The sequence below is a fragment of the Crotalus tigris genome, unplaced genomic scaffold, assembly GCF_016545835.1.
Source record: "Crotalus tigris isolate CLP2741 ecotype Arizona unplaced genomic scaffold, ASM1654583v1 scf7180000018184.2832721, whole genome shotgun sequence".
NCBI lineage: Eukaryota > Metazoa > Chordata > Lepidosauria > Squamata > Viperidae > Crotalus > Crotalus tigris.
In genome coordinates, this window is record NW_024096871.1 from 2,445,071 (window position 1) to 2,462,668 (window position 17,598).

General features: G+C 32.5%; 1 protein-coding gene across 1 annotated transcript in view; it reads left to right on the forward strand.

Moving 5' to 3' along the window:
• KCNH8 (potassium voltage-gated channel subfamily H member 8) overlaps positions 1 to 11,615 on the forward strand; it is a 198,674-nt gene extending 187,059 nt beyond the window's left edge. Inside the window, exons 14-16 of the mRNA XM_039348858.1 lie at positions 3,099 to 3,205; positions 6,219 to 6,295; positions 9,799 to 11,615. Of these exons, the coding sequence (XP_039204792.1) occupies positions 3,099 to 3,205; positions 6,219 to 6,295; positions 9,799 to 10,491 (877 nt within the window). The 3' untranslated portion in view covers positions 10,492 to 11,615. The remainder of the gene's footprint in view (positions 1 to 3,098; positions 3,206 to 6,218; positions 6,296 to 9,798) is intronic.
• Positions 11,616 to 17,598: the final 5,983 nt, after the last annotated feature.

Sequence of the window (17,598 nt, forward strand, 5' to 3'; positions counted from 1 at the left end):
GCTATGTTGCTGAATTTAGCTTTGGACAGATGAGAATTAAAGCAATCTTCTTTAATAGATATTCTGTGACCTGTGTAAAATAGTTCAAGAAGTTATTGTTCCATCATGCTATTATTCTATTTTCATTATGCTAAATATATCTATGACTCCTATGTAGTTGAAACCATAAATAAATATTTATCAACCGATACACAGTTACAAAGTTTGCATAAATATTCAACAGAATTTCTTTCAATAAATGATAAAGTCCCCAATTTTCTATTTTCGTATGATCACAAGGCTAATGTAGTTACCTGCTGCATTAAAAAGGCAACTATTTGGGGGGAAGAAATGTTCCTTATTCTCAATACAGAATAGGTAATTTTGGTTTGGATAAGGTTTAATAGCAAAGGGTATCTTTTCAAATGAGTTGGAGAAAATATAATAAACACCTTTTTAAAAAAACATCCTCATTCAAAACACAATTTCAGTGGTCGAGAATGATGAAAAAATCTTTCTTTCTGTATCTCTCAATAAGAGGAAAGAAGGAAGGAAGGAAGGAAGGAAGGGAGGAAGGAAGGAAGGAAGGAAGGAAGGAAGGAAGGAAGGAAGGAAGGAAGGAAGGAAGGACAGGGGCAAGTGTGCTAAATTGCAATGATTCAGAATACAGTGAGTGTAGGAAGGTAGCAGTGCTAAAATTCAAATAAATAGGTATATACTTATAAATATCTTTTAAATTATTAAAAATGCGAATCCTGGGCATTATGTTAACCAAATAAAAGAAAAAATGAACACCAGGATATAATAAACCAGACTGTTTAATATAAACAAGCCTGTGGTTAAGAAGGGTAACTAAGCTTTCATCCGGCCAAAAACTGCCGGCGTCATCAGAGTTAGAATAGAAGGAGATTGAGAAGGCAGCTGATATAGCCTCCTGCCTCTGCGCCCGGCTCCTTGAGTGCATCATCGGCCCATTGATTGTATTAATCCATAACGCATAAATATATATGCATTATGTTGAGATCGAATTGCCCCTGTCATGCTGCATTTTCACACATAGGTAGTCCTCACTTAACAATCAGTCATTTAGTGACTGTTTGAACTTACACCAGACCTTCCCAGAATCCAGTTCCAAAATTCCAATGGCTGCCCATCCCCATTGGCAGTCATGTGATCACATTTTGGGCCCCTTGGCAATCATCATACATTTATGGCATTTGCAGGATACTGCAAATCACATGACTGGGATTTTTGGCATTTTGCTGGTTTCTGGTACTTACATCCAGTTTCTCATGGCTATTGTCACAAGAAAGATTGTAATATCAGGCAGTCACATGGTGATCCATTAACAACTGCTACAATTTGTAATTTGAGGCTACAGTAGTCAAGGATTACCTGTACAAGTATCATATACTCAATTTCAATATTTGCAAGCTAGAGATAGTTCAAAAATTTAGTTGATCCTTCATAGTTTGCAAACTTCCATTGCAGCTTGAAAATATTTTGAAAAATTAGAATTCAGTGAATTAATACACCAATTAATAAATGTCTGTCATATGGTGAAATTTAATATTCATTTGTTTGCTATTTTGCATTTATCATATTAGATGACAAATACCTATTGTTTTCCTGAAGAAAATATACCGGTGCAGCCTCAGGCATTCTTGTAGCATTTGTAGTGATTGATTTTCCAGTTGACGTTCTCATAGCATTAATACAACTGCTTCCGTGCTTAGGGCAATTTTCTAAGGAAAAACTTTAGCCCCACATTTTATCTCTGTTCATGTACCAAAGTCTGAACAATCCTAAGATAGGAATGGAAACACTGAAGCCACTGAAACATACGCAGAATCATATTCAGTCCACTATTGCTTTCCTGAAAACCTCATGCTTTACAGAGATACAGTATGCTATTTCATTTAAGAACTTTGAATATTCCATATACAGTTCTAATCCTGGTCCACCCAGGATATCAGGCAGACAGTGAATATCCACATAAGCTTGAATAAGCTCTTCTATTCACTGACAAATAAACCAACCAAAAACACAAGAAGAGCAAAAACCAAGCATATGCAGAAGTCAAGACAAGAGTGCTGCCCATTCTTTTAGTGAGAAAGGAAAAGCCTATTGGTTTGGTTTTGTTTTTTGAAGATCCAAGCAGGTTTTTTCTAGGATCAACAAGAAAAACAACTCTGGATCCATATTTCTGAAACCAGTAAGAAATTTATGCTGAGGTGGATACGGGGGGGGGGGATCTCTGATCTCTAATAGCTTCTGATTAAACTGAAATTTCAGTTTAAAATAGAGATCCAGGTAAAAACGAATCAACGAGTATCAGGGAATGGTTAGCTAGATGGTTCTCTGATATTTGGAATTGTGCTTTGATATCTGTTTTATAATCTCTACATCATCCTCTCATGAACTGCTTTGAATATTGTCTTTCTGGATAGTTATTCTTTGAGTACTCTTTTTCAGATACTGTGATTCAGTTTATTTCTTCAATTCCACTTGTTTTTTGCATAAATCCATCTAATTAATTTTTTTTTAATTTTCTCTTAATGTTAATAAGAAAATAATTCCTTTATATCTTTATATATTTATGGATTTTTGCACAAACTTTTCTATGATACACATTTTTATTGTTGGCATACTGTGGCTCAAATTTTGGTTAAAAACGACAAATTCTATAGGTCACATTCAAAGGCAAAATGTATATTTCTTCCATCCCTAGAGTCCATTTTTAATTTTTTTTAAATGGAATTTTAATAACAACAATAATAGAGAAACCAAATAATAATAAACCTCAAGATTAGCATTATTGATAAAACAACTTTCTAACCTCAAATGATTCCAATAATATTTTAAGTAACATTGTGGTCAGATGACCATAACCCATCATGAGAATTGCTTAAAAAACATACAAATTGAAGCATCACTAATCTTCAGTCTTACTTTAGTTTTTTGTAAGAATTTAGGTGCAAATAATGAGATTCATATTGTAAATATTATATTGCTCCAACAAAGTATACATCGTTTATACTATATTATAGCATGATGGATCAATGAGTTTTCTGTGAAAATAGTCCAAGCTTATGTTTTGTTTTGGGGGGGGGAAACAGGATTGTTGATGGAACAGAGGATGATGGCAACAGTGAGGAAAACCAGGCATTTGAGTTTGGCTCTGAACAACTGAGGCAAGAATCCAGATCATCTCCTACCGTCAGGGGTTAGTGCTATATTTAACCACCTTACAAATTATTCACAATGCGTTTTTTTGAGAGGAATGCCTTTTTTGTATTGCATATTGTGAGAAAAATTCCTTACCTGTAAATAGATTGGCATATCAAGTCCTACCAGAATGAAAAGTGCTGAATTCTACTTGTTTCTTAGATGACTTTTCCTGTTGCTTTAATAAATAAATGAGCAAATTTTGATTCCAAAAATTCAAACTATGTCCTAAAAGACTTTAGAAGCTGCATAAAAGTGCTCATTACAACAATAGTGAATTAGGACAGTAATATTTTTTTTTCTAAAGTTGACTATTTTGAGTAATTGACATAATTGACTAATAGTGTCCAGAATTAATAAGGTCACAAATAGAGATGGATTTAAATATTTTAGCTTTAAATATATTTAAAATATATTAAATGCATTAATGAATGAATAATATCTGAAAAATAAAAATGAATATTTACCAGATTAAAACATTATCTAATAATATTTACTATTAAATAACTAATGTATATATATTATAAAACATTATTTAATAAAATTAAAATAGTAATTCAGAAAATTTGGTTTTCTGCAACAAAGAAAAGTATTCATTTGATGAATTTTGAAAATGAATTATTTTACATATTTGAAATCTTTTCAGATAATATTATATATTTGAAAATAGACAGGACACTAAAGTTTGCCCTTATTAGTAATGTTTTTATGTCCTAAGTTTTGTTTATTTGTTTGTTTCAAGAAAAATCATGTTCCTTTTCTGATGAGCAACCCTGCAATGAGTTTACTGGAAAAAAAGAGCAGAAGCTCTCTAGACAAGATTTCAGTCAACCAGATATTTAATAATTCTGGAAGTGCTTCAAGAATGTATAAAACAATTGTGTAAAAGATAGCAAACAGATCAGGAATAACTGTGTATCTTGTTTATGGTGATTTTATGCATCATGAAGCAAGCCATAATGTGACTTGGTTTTGGTTGAGCCTAATATGTGAATCAACAAATTATAAGTTATTATTATGTATACACCATGCCTTAAGTTATGCTTACCCTAATTAGTATTATGTATGAACATAGCACATATATCATGTAGAAATGCAATACATCAAACCCTCTTTCTGTACTGATTTACTTTCTTTTAAAAGTGCTCAGTCTTTACAAAAACAAGCTACTGGATCAGTTCTGGATAGAGATAAGAGTTGATCTATCTCAGTGATAATCTGATTTTTGTCTCCTTTAAAGTCTTAGACATAGCACTTGCATAATTTATATTTATTAATTTGCTTTCAAACAGATTTATTTTGTTCTATGATAAAATAAACAAGGTAATATTGATTTCATTATTTTCATTTAGTTAATTAATTAATTAATTTTATGTTTATTATTCGTTTGGATTTCATATGATTGCCCTTAAACGCAATCCATATGACTTTATTCATTCATATGATTGCCCTTAAAGCCAAACTTCTAGTTTTATTATCTTTATTAGAATAAACTTAACATTAATAAAGTTTTATTTTACAAGAAACCACCATGGCTTTGTCAGGAATATGTCATGTCATACCAATTTTCCCCTCTGTCTATGGTCTTAATAATTATGAGAACACCATGGACATACTATACAAGGTCTACCAAAAAAAAATCTCATAGGGCAATCACAATATGTTTTATTAATTTTTTTTCAGAAAACAAAATGTAAATATGCTTAGAAATATTCAATGGTTATATATCAAATAGAAGTGTTTACAAGAAAATGACAACAAATTTGAACATAGTCTATGGACCTTGATTTTTAATACATTGTATATGTTGATTCTAGCAAAAGTTTGATATATGTTAATTGATAAGATGGCAATCTATAGATTGGACCTTACCATTATTTGCTGGATGAATTGTTGATTAAGCAATGGTATTCAATGAAATGTCTCTGAAACCTTTTTCTATCTAAAAGTTTCATTTAGGAAGAAGTTATTTTAGATCACATATGCACAGTCTTAGATTATCAGGGCACCTACACTTTCTGAAATCTTCCCTTTGGGATAGCTGTGATTTTTAATACTAATAGAAGAAACATATTAGATATGTAAGAAAATATGCATGGCTACCATTGTTTATTTATTAATCAATCAATCACATTTAGGTACCAGCCATCTCATCCTCAGACTCCTTAACATTTAATCAGTTGTTTATTCTGTTTCTGTTATCTGCCTTATTTTGAAACAGAGTCCAGGCTCCTGAACTGAGAAACACACACACACACACACACACACACACACACACACACACAACTAAAAATTGATACACAGCAACAAAGAAAACTATGAGTCTGGCCAAATACAGCGTTGTCAGAATCCTAGTAGATTATTTTCACCAACAATAGAAAAGACAGTCTATCAGTTTCTAGGCTTTGTTAATTTTAGATTTAAAGAACCTCTAATGTTTTTTCAAGATGGAAACTTAGGCATGACTGGAATACCTCAGGAACTGTGGAAGAATCTCAATGTAAACTATTCTCAGGCTTCATAACATACGAGAGAGAAATGAGGGCTTCTTTTGAATTAGGAAAATAAGAGTGCCTGGTACTGTTTCAACATACTTAGTATGGTTGCTAAATTAATTGATGAATTACAGTGCATTATAAACTAATTAAATGAAACACACGCCGCACACATACACACACACACACACACACACACACACACACAGAGGATGTTATGGGACTCAAGTCTCATTAGAAGCCAAATAGAGTTCTTATCTGATGCCATAACATCTAACACAACCAAACATATGACGTCTGCAGTACATTATTGAAAGTTCAGCTCTCAGCTCAAAAAAGATTTCTTATTTTTGAATCTAAGTGATCACCATGATCTCTCCTATCTTTATGAAATTACAAGTTGTTGGAATGCATTTAGTTTTGAGTGCTAATTTTGATATAGTTGGTACAAAGTTGTCTCTCTGGTTATGAGAAAACAATATTAAGCTTATACATTATGTATTGTTGTGATTACAGACGACGAACTTTGTGCTGCTGTGTTAGTTATCAAAGCAGAAGAAACAAAACAACAGATCAACAAGCTTAATAATGAGGTAGGGTGTATTTTTATGTTTCATTGAAATTATTCTGTACATTCTGATAACACTGTAAAGATTAGCCATACTCTAAGATTTCATAAATAGCAGCTTTTTTGGGTGGGGGATGAAATATATCTGCATTAATTTCTTACCACAGTAGGAATGAGCATGTACTCAACAGCCAAAAAGGTTTTATTTTTTTCATATGATAGGATTAAGGCTGCAGTTTTACAATATAATACCTAGAAGTTTATCTGGCTTATTTTCAGATACATCCGTACAGATTTCACTGTAAGATATATCAAAACCTCATCTTCACTGTAAGATGTATCAAAACCTCAGGAGCATAAATGCTAATCAATACAATCATAATGAAAATATTAGGATTTTATGAATAAATAGAATTGCACAAGGAAGATTTTTCTTAACATGCCCTTTTTCCTTAAAAAATATTTTAAAATTATCTGTATTTCTTTTTAAAATATTAGTTTTTAATCCAGTAAAGATTTGTTTAAAAATTACAATGATCTACAGTAAAGTTTAGATATATTATAAGTTTCTTCAGAATATATTCTCTTAGCTTGGAACTGGATCTATTTTCTATGATTCACTGGAAAAATCTCCAAAATGTTCCTCACCTCAAAAAGATGAATTATAATTAATCTTTTGGGAACTGGTGAGCATTCTGGAGATTTTAAAAACTTCTTAACTTGAGAGTCACACAACTGATCATTGAAGCTTTCTTTCCTTTACCCAGTTATTAGTCATTGTGTACATGATAAGGAAAAAAGCAGCTAATAGCAGTCAATAACCAAAAAGCTAAGATCATTGAAAAAGGTGGGGAACAATAACATCCACGTAGGCCCAGGTTTTAAAATAGCATGAATATAAAATGTATATTTTATAGCATTTTATTTGTATTTTTATGTGTATAGGTTTTGTATAGTTTTATCCTTTTAATACAGTGGTTCTCAACCTGTGGGTTGGGACCACATTTGGGGTCGAACGACCATTTCATGGGGGTCGCCAAACAACGCAGTCCACCATTTTTCCCCCCCTTTTCCTTAGCTGTGCTACTCCCTTTTATTCTATTGGCTTTCAAAAGCCAATAGGAATTGTCCAGGCTGTCTCTGCCCTGCTGAGCCCGCCAAAAGTCCCATTCTGCAAACAGTGCTGCACCAGTTGAGTAGTCCTCGACTTACGACCGGTTGAGTAGTCCTTGACTTACGACCGGTTGGGGGTCGCGGCATTAAAAAGGTTGAAAACCACTGTTTTAATATTATAAACTGCCCAGATGGATGGTCAATAAATTACATACATATACATACATACATACATACATACATACATACATACATACGCAATGCAAAAGAATTGTAGCACTTCATTGTTGCTGATTAAAGCAAAAGGTCTTTTTTCAAGCTTCCTCATAACCCTGAAGAATTAATTATTCCTGCTGTTCTGAAGCACAGTTTTCAAATCCGGAATGGGGCAACTCTCTGCAGACAATTCGCTGCAGGTCAACTCTCTGCAGGAAAATCCCACGCAGAAATAACTCAAGAGAGGGACAAGTGAATTGCAGTGGGCCTTAGCCTAAAGCAAGACAAGGCCTGCTGCAATTCGTTTGTCCCTCTTTTGATTTATCCTGTGTTGAATTGTTCCGCAGCAAGTTGTCCTATGGCAAGTTGGCTGCAGTGAATCAGCCAGGATGAGTCAGCCTGGGGAAGTTGGCCACAGCAAATTGTTCTAAACCTTTCCAAATCATCTTAAAGTCTACACAAAGCTTATTGCAGCATGATCCCTTGTCCATATACAAAATCAAGGACACTTCTTCAGATTATTTGAAGTTATAATATAGAAAAATGAAGTTATAATATAAAAATATAGATTTAAAAGTTACAGAGTTACAAAAATATTAGGATACAATATCTCACAAAACCTTTCAACTCATTCAATATCCTGGGATAATAGAATGGATAATAAATTGTTTACAAAAGAAAATAAAGAACTATTATTACACATTTTCAATTGAAAGATTGCATGTAGTTTGAATCAGTCTGCACTGCCATTTCAACAACTTCAAAGATTCATAACAAGGTTTCTTTAGTTCAGTTTTCCATCCCCCAATAGAAACCCAACAGTCCAGAAAAAGGAACATAAAACATAACAATATTTCACACACTAGTAAGACAACACCCCCCCAAACTAGAGAACTATAAGTCAGATCATGGTGAAATAAAATATAATTTTACTGAACCAAATATAATTGGTGTTATTTTATAATAAAACAGTTCCTCAACCAAAGTCTGGCAAATTTGTGTTTCCATCATATTCCTTTATGTTATTATTAAATACCGTTATAGACAAAAAGTCAAATGTACAAATTATATTTCTGAATTTTGTTCAATCCTCAATTACTTCATGAGGATAACCATATTGTTTCCTGGACAGTAGTACAGAAGTGGCTTGCCAATGTCTTCTCTAGAATATAATATATCCCAAACTATTTTACAATCAGGGCATTCATAAAGGGAAAGGGGTGCCAGAAAAAGTCAACATAATGGTTGCAACTGGACAATTGAAGCCCTGCCCCTTTTTACAGGTTTTGACACATGTAAAAAGAGATGAGGATTCAATCACAACCACATCTTGATTTAAAATAGTGAGGGAGATCCTTGTCTACACCTTTGACATACTAACCATGCTAACCTACTTAGTTTCAACCAGACAAGAATGGTCAGTTGCTGCTATCTGCTGACATAGCCTTTCCAGATACATAAAAATAAAAATTTTCACAACGCACGTGGAAATCTTTTGTACCACAATATATACTTTCATGATCAACATAATAAACAATAAACAAATTCTAATCCAAACAAACATAGTAATCTTTCAGTCGGGTTCATTAAAAAAAAACAGAAAATCTTGCTTTGTTTCTAATTTGTCAAGTATAACATTGACTAATATCATATTCAGACATGAAGAAATGCAAAATGGATCTTTCTAGTTATGCTCCTCATTAACAAAGAGTATTGTCAATGTGTCCATTGTCAATCTGAAGGAGTCAACTCCTCTATTTGTAAAAAAAATCCTCTACAAGGATAGTAGCTGTGCTCAGTCCAGACTAACCCAATGGGAGAAATGCTATATGCATAAAAGAGGCTTAATTTATAAGGCCAGAAATATAATTAGACTTCATAATCAAGAGATTCAAGGAACCAGGATTAGCCTTGACCATTCTTTTTGATCTTATCACACATTTGATACTAAAGCTGCCAGGTTCCTGAATAGAGATTAACTTGAAAACTGGCACCACAGTAGTAATTGATCTTGAAATAGCATTTTGGATTCTATATATTTTTTGTATTAGGAATGTCTTTATGACTGAGTTTCCCTTCTTTTCTTATGATATCTGTGTGTGTGTGTGTGTGTGTGTGTGTGTGTGTGTGTGTATACCAATGAATGATTGATTGATTGATTGATTGATTGATTGATTAAATAAATTTATGACATTTTAGGTCACTACTTTGACCCAAGAGGTTTCTCAATTAAGAAAAGACATGAAGAGTGTTACACATCTCCTGGAAAACCTATTGATGACCCCAAAATCACCAGAGTTCTGTGCAATTCATGGCCCAGCAACAAGCCCCACCAAGGAAAACTTAGAAAGAAGAATGACATGGACTACACACCAACCTTGTATGCATATGCAGGTACCAAAGGTTACTTGCACCAAAGCACAGCTCTGCCATTCCAACACCATTGTAGGAATTTGGAACACGGACCCAACCTCTGTTAGTAGCAGCCCACAAAGAATTGAATCCCATGTACAAAATTCTACAGATGGTGAATTACATTGTACTTCAGGCTTTGAATATTCACCTTCCCATTGCCACGTTATCCAAAAAGATAATTTGCAGTTTGTAGGCTGCACTTCTCCCCATTCAGACACTACTTTGACTCCTCTCCAATCTATTTCAGCAACCCTATCATCATCTATCTGCTCTTCATCTGAGACATCCTTACATCTTGTGTTGCCCAGTAGATCTGAGGAAGGCAGCTTTAGTCAGGGAGTTAGTTCATTAAGCCTTGAAAATCTGCCAGGATCTTGGGACTTGGAAGGAACAACAGGAACAACACTTGGACAGACTTCGGAAGATGTTAAGAACAGCACAGAAGACATTAGAGACAGCAAAGCTATAAATGCATAATGGGACTAATTGAGTAATATTTCAAGTAAGTCCCATATTTGTAGGATCATCCAGTACTGCATGACAATTTGCCTTTTGTTAGATGATCATGAAAACCCAAAACATGAAACTTCACATGGTTAGAAGACTAGAAGAAAAGCAGAGGCTGAAATGAATGATTTTTAAATTTCAAAAGCACACTGAATTTTTTTTTTAATGTGCAATTACTCCAGAGATTCTTCACTGCTCCTTGGAACCAAAGAATTTGGACAGCTAGGACTAGGGAGTTTTTTAACAGAAAGACACTGCTGTGTGAAGTGAAGGGTTGTTGTTTTTTGTTTTATTTTTGTTTTAAAAAATATTTTTCTTTCTTTAGTGCTTGATTGTTGCTTCTAGATAATATCTATTTCCCTTCAGGTGATTGAGACTCTTGCTGGTATTTATGTCAGAGCTGTATAAGCTGAAAGACAGTTATCACTGCATGTCATCTCCTTGACAATCAACCAAATAGATCTGATAGGGAGTGGTTAATTATTGCACGTTCTTTGTTATATAAATGAGACCTCTTTATCAGAAAAAAATTATATATGTATATACTATTTTTCTATACTTGATAAAAAGTATGTATTTAAAATATTTATGAGGAGATTAAAGATATGAGGGGGTTACCTTGCTTGCAGTCTTCAAAACTAATGCATTCCCATGTACATGCTATTATGAATTAGATCAATCTGTTCTTAACTTCAAAACTTATCTTTTCTCTGCTGCATGAAATTATAATGAATTTATCCATACCAATAGAATACAAATAAAGAAGAGTGATGCTGTTTATTCACAAAGGAATAAAAGCAGAATGATATATATAATATTTAGACAGTCTTTGAACTTTAATATTTTACCCAAGTATGATGCTTTTATTTATGCCGTTATGTGACATCATCATTTTCATTTTTAAGAAATATAGATCTAGTAACTATATCAGAATAAACCCCTTGCATATGTTTTTCAATCAAGATAATAATCTGAAAGCTGGGTTAAACTATAAAAAGGAAATACTTCTCCAATACATTTTTCGGAAATAAATATGATTGTTTCACCAGCATAAAAATGAATAATCGATAAATTGTAGATACTTTACAACTAACTAACATATTTGTACACAAAATAACTGGATAGAAAACCAAAACAGATATGTATTTGATTTTATAATATTTCAGATAAGTTGGTGCTTTGATGAATATTTTGAATGTATAGCATCTATATCATTATTCCATGCTAAGTAGTAAAGAATTCTTTTCAGAATATCCAGAATAATATTAATAATTATAAAAATAAAATTGATGTCCTAATTTTTATGAGTAATCAAGCCATTGTTATGAAATGTTAAGGAGGGCAAAGGAAGAAATTTTAGCTTTGTGTCAAAGTTAAAAGCTAAAATATACTAATTTAAAAGAAGACTAAATATACTATTTTGTGAATGACATGCATCATTCAAATATAACTGGTGCATTAAAAGAATGAAATAACTATTTTATTTCAAATGTTATGACTATAATGGAATTCTATGGCAATTAGGCCATCAAATATTTCTGTATAGAGAAGAATCTCCTATATTGGTTACTAAGTATATTTTATTTTTATTGCCACCATCTTTCTTTATTGGCCAACTATTTGAAAGTCATGTTTTATCACCTCAAACAATAATTTCCATTTTGCCATAGCTTAAATCTCTATCCTAAAAATTGTGATTGCTTTCTTTTCCAGTTTGGAACCTTTATGTCCTCTGCTAAGTCACTCAGGTAGACATCCATTGAGAAATCTGATATAAATTGTAAACATTAAAAAGAAAGTTTCTATTTCAAATTATGTATGTATGCCAACTGGACTAAAAGAAAAAGAAAGATGAAACATTAAAAATTGGGCCCGCCAATTCCGAAAATAATTTAGTATAAAATTCTATGAGTCCATGTCATATTCTAATGAAAAACTAACTTTTTTCAAATTATAGGGAAAATGTTAATTGAGATAGACGCATTATATATAGGTTGTAAAATTCTAGTTAATATATAGAATTACAGTCCAATTATTCTTCTATGAAAGATAGATATATGTATATATGCCTCCAGAAGTTGTGAATGCTCCAACACTGGGAGTTTTTAAGAAAAGACTGGACAACCATTTGTCTGAAATGGTATAGGATTTCTCACCTAAGCAGGGGTTTGGAGAGGAAGACCTCCAAGGTCCCTTCCAACTCTATTATTATTATTATTATTATTATTATTATTATTATTATTATTATTATTATTATTATTAGCATCATCATCATTATCATCATATCATTATTATTTACACAATTGAAGCCATGGATAAACAATGGAGTTATTTGTGATAAATTTGTTGTCCTTTAAAGTTATTTTTAAATAAAGCTATGGGATAGCAAGATGATTGATAAGATATAAACAAGATCTACAAGATTACACTAAAAAGCAGTGCAGAGAGAAAAGATGTCAAGGAGATTTGCCATTTTCCTCAAAGCTTTTACTATATATATGCAGTACAAAGAGAAACATTTCTATGTTATTTCTCTAATTTTAAATTATGTCCCCAAGAAAATTTAAAACACTTATTATTCAGATACCTGTAATATATATCTTTCTTTTAGTTAAGTCTGTTTGCAATTTTTATGGATATGGGAATGTAAACAGAATTATAACTTCTAATTTAGAAACAAAATTAAGCCATAACTTAATACAATATCTGCATTCAAATAAATGTTATCTTTGCAGGCTAGATAAACAAAATAACAGTTCTGGATGAGGAACTTCTTCTCATACACCTAGATAAAATTTATCGCTAGAGAAACTACTAGTACTAGGTTGCCCTAGTTTGAAAAAAAACTACGGACACAATGAGTGGGAATTATGCAAGGAAGACTTGGCAAAATAATACCGCTCAAAAACCTGGACTTGTGCATCTCCACAAAGCTATCTGCCCAAATAAAGTGTTTATCTCAGTTGCCCCAGCCACTCTCCTGCACCCACAAGATATATCAGCAACCATAGAAACAAAGATCAACTATTCCTTTGTCAATGAATAGTTAAGATAAGGAGCTTGGATCCAGAAAAAGAAACTGCAGTACCCATTTATCACTGTCTATGATAAAATACACTGGGATACAAACATCAGGGGTTTTTTTAGATCAAAGCTCTCTACATTGCCAGTCAAATCACTTTTGTTTTCTCTTTATTTTTTTTTCATTATCTTGTTATAAACCATTGTATGGTTTCCATACACTGATGTTTGTATATTTAAAAATTATTAATGTTCTGTTATTTAAATCACCTTTTTTTCTAACAATGTCTAAATATTATATAAATGGTGATTATCATTTACTCAGATTATTGCTGAGTAAAAAAAATGGATCTTTGCTTCTCTTTGAATTTTCTCCCCAGAAATTTTTTTAGTTAGTTAGTTTTGTTTTGTTTTTGTGGGAGTCACTCCAAGGTTGAAAGACCCAGTTTTATATTGCCAAATCATTCATTTCCAAATTCTTTTTGTTCTTAACTCTGAAGTTATTCTATAACCCACAGTCTTTTGCATTTACTTTTTGTTCTCCCACCAGTATATTTGATTTTGCTAATGTTGCTAATTTCAAACATTAAAAAACTTATTCTTGCTAACAATTGTCTATAGATTGAAGAGACACAATCTTCAACTCACTGACAGCCACAGGAGAGTTCAAAATCTTCTGTACGGCAGGTATAGGGCTGTGATCCAAATTCTACTCTTTTCATACTTGCACAATATGATATGTACATACAAAAGGGTGGGGTTGATCATACTATCAGGTCCATCATCTTGCAGATTTTGTCCCTTCCACCACCCTCCCTCAGGGACACTGCACTTGTACTATTGAGCAGAAAAATTCTCTGCATTATTTTTATATCGCTTTTTATTCATTTTTATGGAATAGAATTTATCTTTAATTTTCTTTCAAAGGGGAAAAGCATTCCTGAGAAATCTTCAGAAATGAAGAGCTATTTTATGTATTAAAATACAAGGGGGTCACATTCTTTCTTGTACTATAGAAGAATCTCTAGTCCTTGTAAACTAAGAAAATGCATTTCATGGGACATCTTCAAGAGTGATACAACCATTGTATTGAAAGGGAAATCCTACTTGAGAAATAGTTAAAGAATTTATCTTTTACCTGGAGAAATCTCCTACTGTATTCTCTATTCTACTCTACTTTTAAAAGGCCATTGTGTCCACTTTTATTTTCTGTTGTTTTTGAACTGTAGGGAGGAGGAGGAGGAGGAGGAGGAGGAGGGAGCCAGCCCAGAAGATGTGAATCTCTATTAAAAAGGCAGAATACATAAAATTATTAAGGAACAATAAAATGTAGGAATAATAAGTAGCTGATAAATGTATATACATAGAATATGAAAGAAGGAAAGCTAAAATACCAAGTAAGAATAGAGTCCTAGACCATATTTAAGGTATGTAAGGTAGCATGAATTGCAAGAATACAATTGCTTAACCAATAAGTAAAATCAAACTTTATTCCTATAAAAGAGTAATAAAATGTAGATAATTAAACATGATAAAACATGGACATGATCTATCAGGAATTATTTCCATTTGAAATGGTGCCAACATATACAGGGGCTGAAAACACACAAAAAATGTCAAGACGGCAACCATCAGCTTGAGTTTTTTCTTACCTCTCCCTCACCAACACCCATTGATAGTGTATATTCTATAGTTTTATTTAGCTTTGTGAGATTCATATCCCACATGTGAAAGTTGCTGTTAGGATATAGGATCAGTTTATTTGGATTAGGTCACCATGAAGAACTTTATGTCAGAAGCTGCAAAAATGAATAAACATCAGCTAGAGAAGATTTTGTAAGGAAGTCTTGACAGTGAAATAAACAGGCTTTTGAGAGCAACCTATAAATCCCATCATCACTTTCTCAAATGCTTGTCAACTTGCTTTCACCAGGCTGTGTTTACATAGCAATTAAAGCAAGCTTATAATGTCTTCACCTACTCATATAATCCAGAAGGAAATACATGACCTTACCTCATCCATTATTCATCTGACTGCATGGTTCATATGTACAGTAGGGCATTTATTTTGAGAGCTTTGTTATGCCAGGTGCTGAAACCTAGTCTCTCCCGATCCACCTTTTCCCCACTGTGTTAATATTTACTGAAGCTATAAAAAACAATTATGTTGGGCAGTGACTGTGGGTGATGGGAAGGAAACAACCTGAAGTTTTGAAAGTAGAATGCTTCAGCTTTGAACAACTTGAGATACTTAAGGCTAGTGAAATTGCCATTGAGTAAAGAAAGAAATCAGATGTCTACTGAGTAAATCATATCCCAATAGCTTTGACTGTACAAATATCACAACATTGAAAGTTCTCAGCTGCAGTCCCAAAACAAACAAAACAGTTTATTTATATAGTATTGTATGAATAATGAGTGAGAACTTCTGGCTTTTGGAATTCTCTTAGGTCTTATGCTATTGACAGACTATTAGAATTGAAACTAGAGCAAAAATAATTGATGCCCTCCTTTCCTATTCTTGTTTTAATTTGTTATGAAATTACTTCCTCCCACTGCAAATAATGGAAATGGGAATGGGTTGGAATTTCATTACATTTTCTCTTGAATCAACCTAATTAATTCTTACATTTTTGGATCTGACAGTGGTGACGCAGATAACAAAGATATGGATTTTAATGTTTCTGTTTTGTATAATGTATTTTCAACTTTTAGAACTTTCACAGCAGTGAAAGTAGGGCATGGACAAAACTTAAAATTCTGAACAATCAGTAAAAGAATATCAAATATTAGAATTCAGATACTTATTCTCTAAAGACAAAGGTAAAGGTTTCTCCTGCCCACTCATGTCTGAATCTAAGAGACAAGAGTCATCTGAGTTTCCTAGCTGAGGGAACCAGCTTTCTCTGAAGAGGCTTCTATAGTCATATGGTCAGCATAACTATGAGTATATGTTGAGCCACACAGAATGCTTGTGCAAAATCTTTTCATTTGAAAGACCTCCAAGGAAGAATCATAGCCACATGCCACTGTAGGTATTCTAAGACTTTTACCTATGTCTGGGCAGAGATGATTTCTTTCAGTTAGCACAATTTGATTTTTTTATAAGTAGAGAACTATGTAAAGGGAAATAATTGAGGGTTTCAGGTGATGATAGCCAAATGATGTTTAAAAAACAAATAAATTAAGTCATGTGATGTCATAATTAAGGAATATTTTCACAAATATTATTTCATTTATCAACTTGCTGATACCATTCTCTATGTCAAAAAGTAAATGAAACCTTCCTCAAGCCACATCAAAGGATATTTGTCTTTTTCATACAAGTCCAACTTCTCTCTTCTAACTATCCTAAAATTCTACTTCTGATACCTGTGTTAATATTTGTCACTTCTGTCAAAAACCAAAATGCAAATAGAACTCATAATATTCAAATAACAAAAAAAATGTGTATACAGATAGTTCTCAACTTACAACCACAACTTGGCTCAAAAATAAATAAATAAATAAATGAATACATACATACATACATACATACATACATACATACATACATACATACATACAGTGATTTATTAGGCACCCAGGTAATTAGAGTAGGGAGGAAAAACATTAATATTCATCACAATAATTAAATAATTATAGTAATTATTATTAAATGCATGATTGTTAAAGCAATCATAATAAAATATTTCATTATGATATTGTTCATCCAGTGCCTCTAGTAGTATGTAAATTAATTGTTATTACAAATATTGTGGCCAAACAAACTATGTTGCATTTATCCTTCAGTCTGATTTAGTCTGAATTAGAATACTCAAGATTATATTAAATCTGTATAATTATTTTTTTAAAATGTTATCATTTTAGAAAGGAAACTCATCAAATTTGCAGATGATACTAAACTGGCAGGAATAGCTAGCACCCCAGAAGACAAGCTCAGGATTAAAAAAGATGTTGACAAACTGAAACAATGGGCCCTATCCAACAAAAATAGTTTTAATTTGGAGAAAAGCAAAGTTTTACATTTAGGCAAATCAAAGATATAAGTACAGA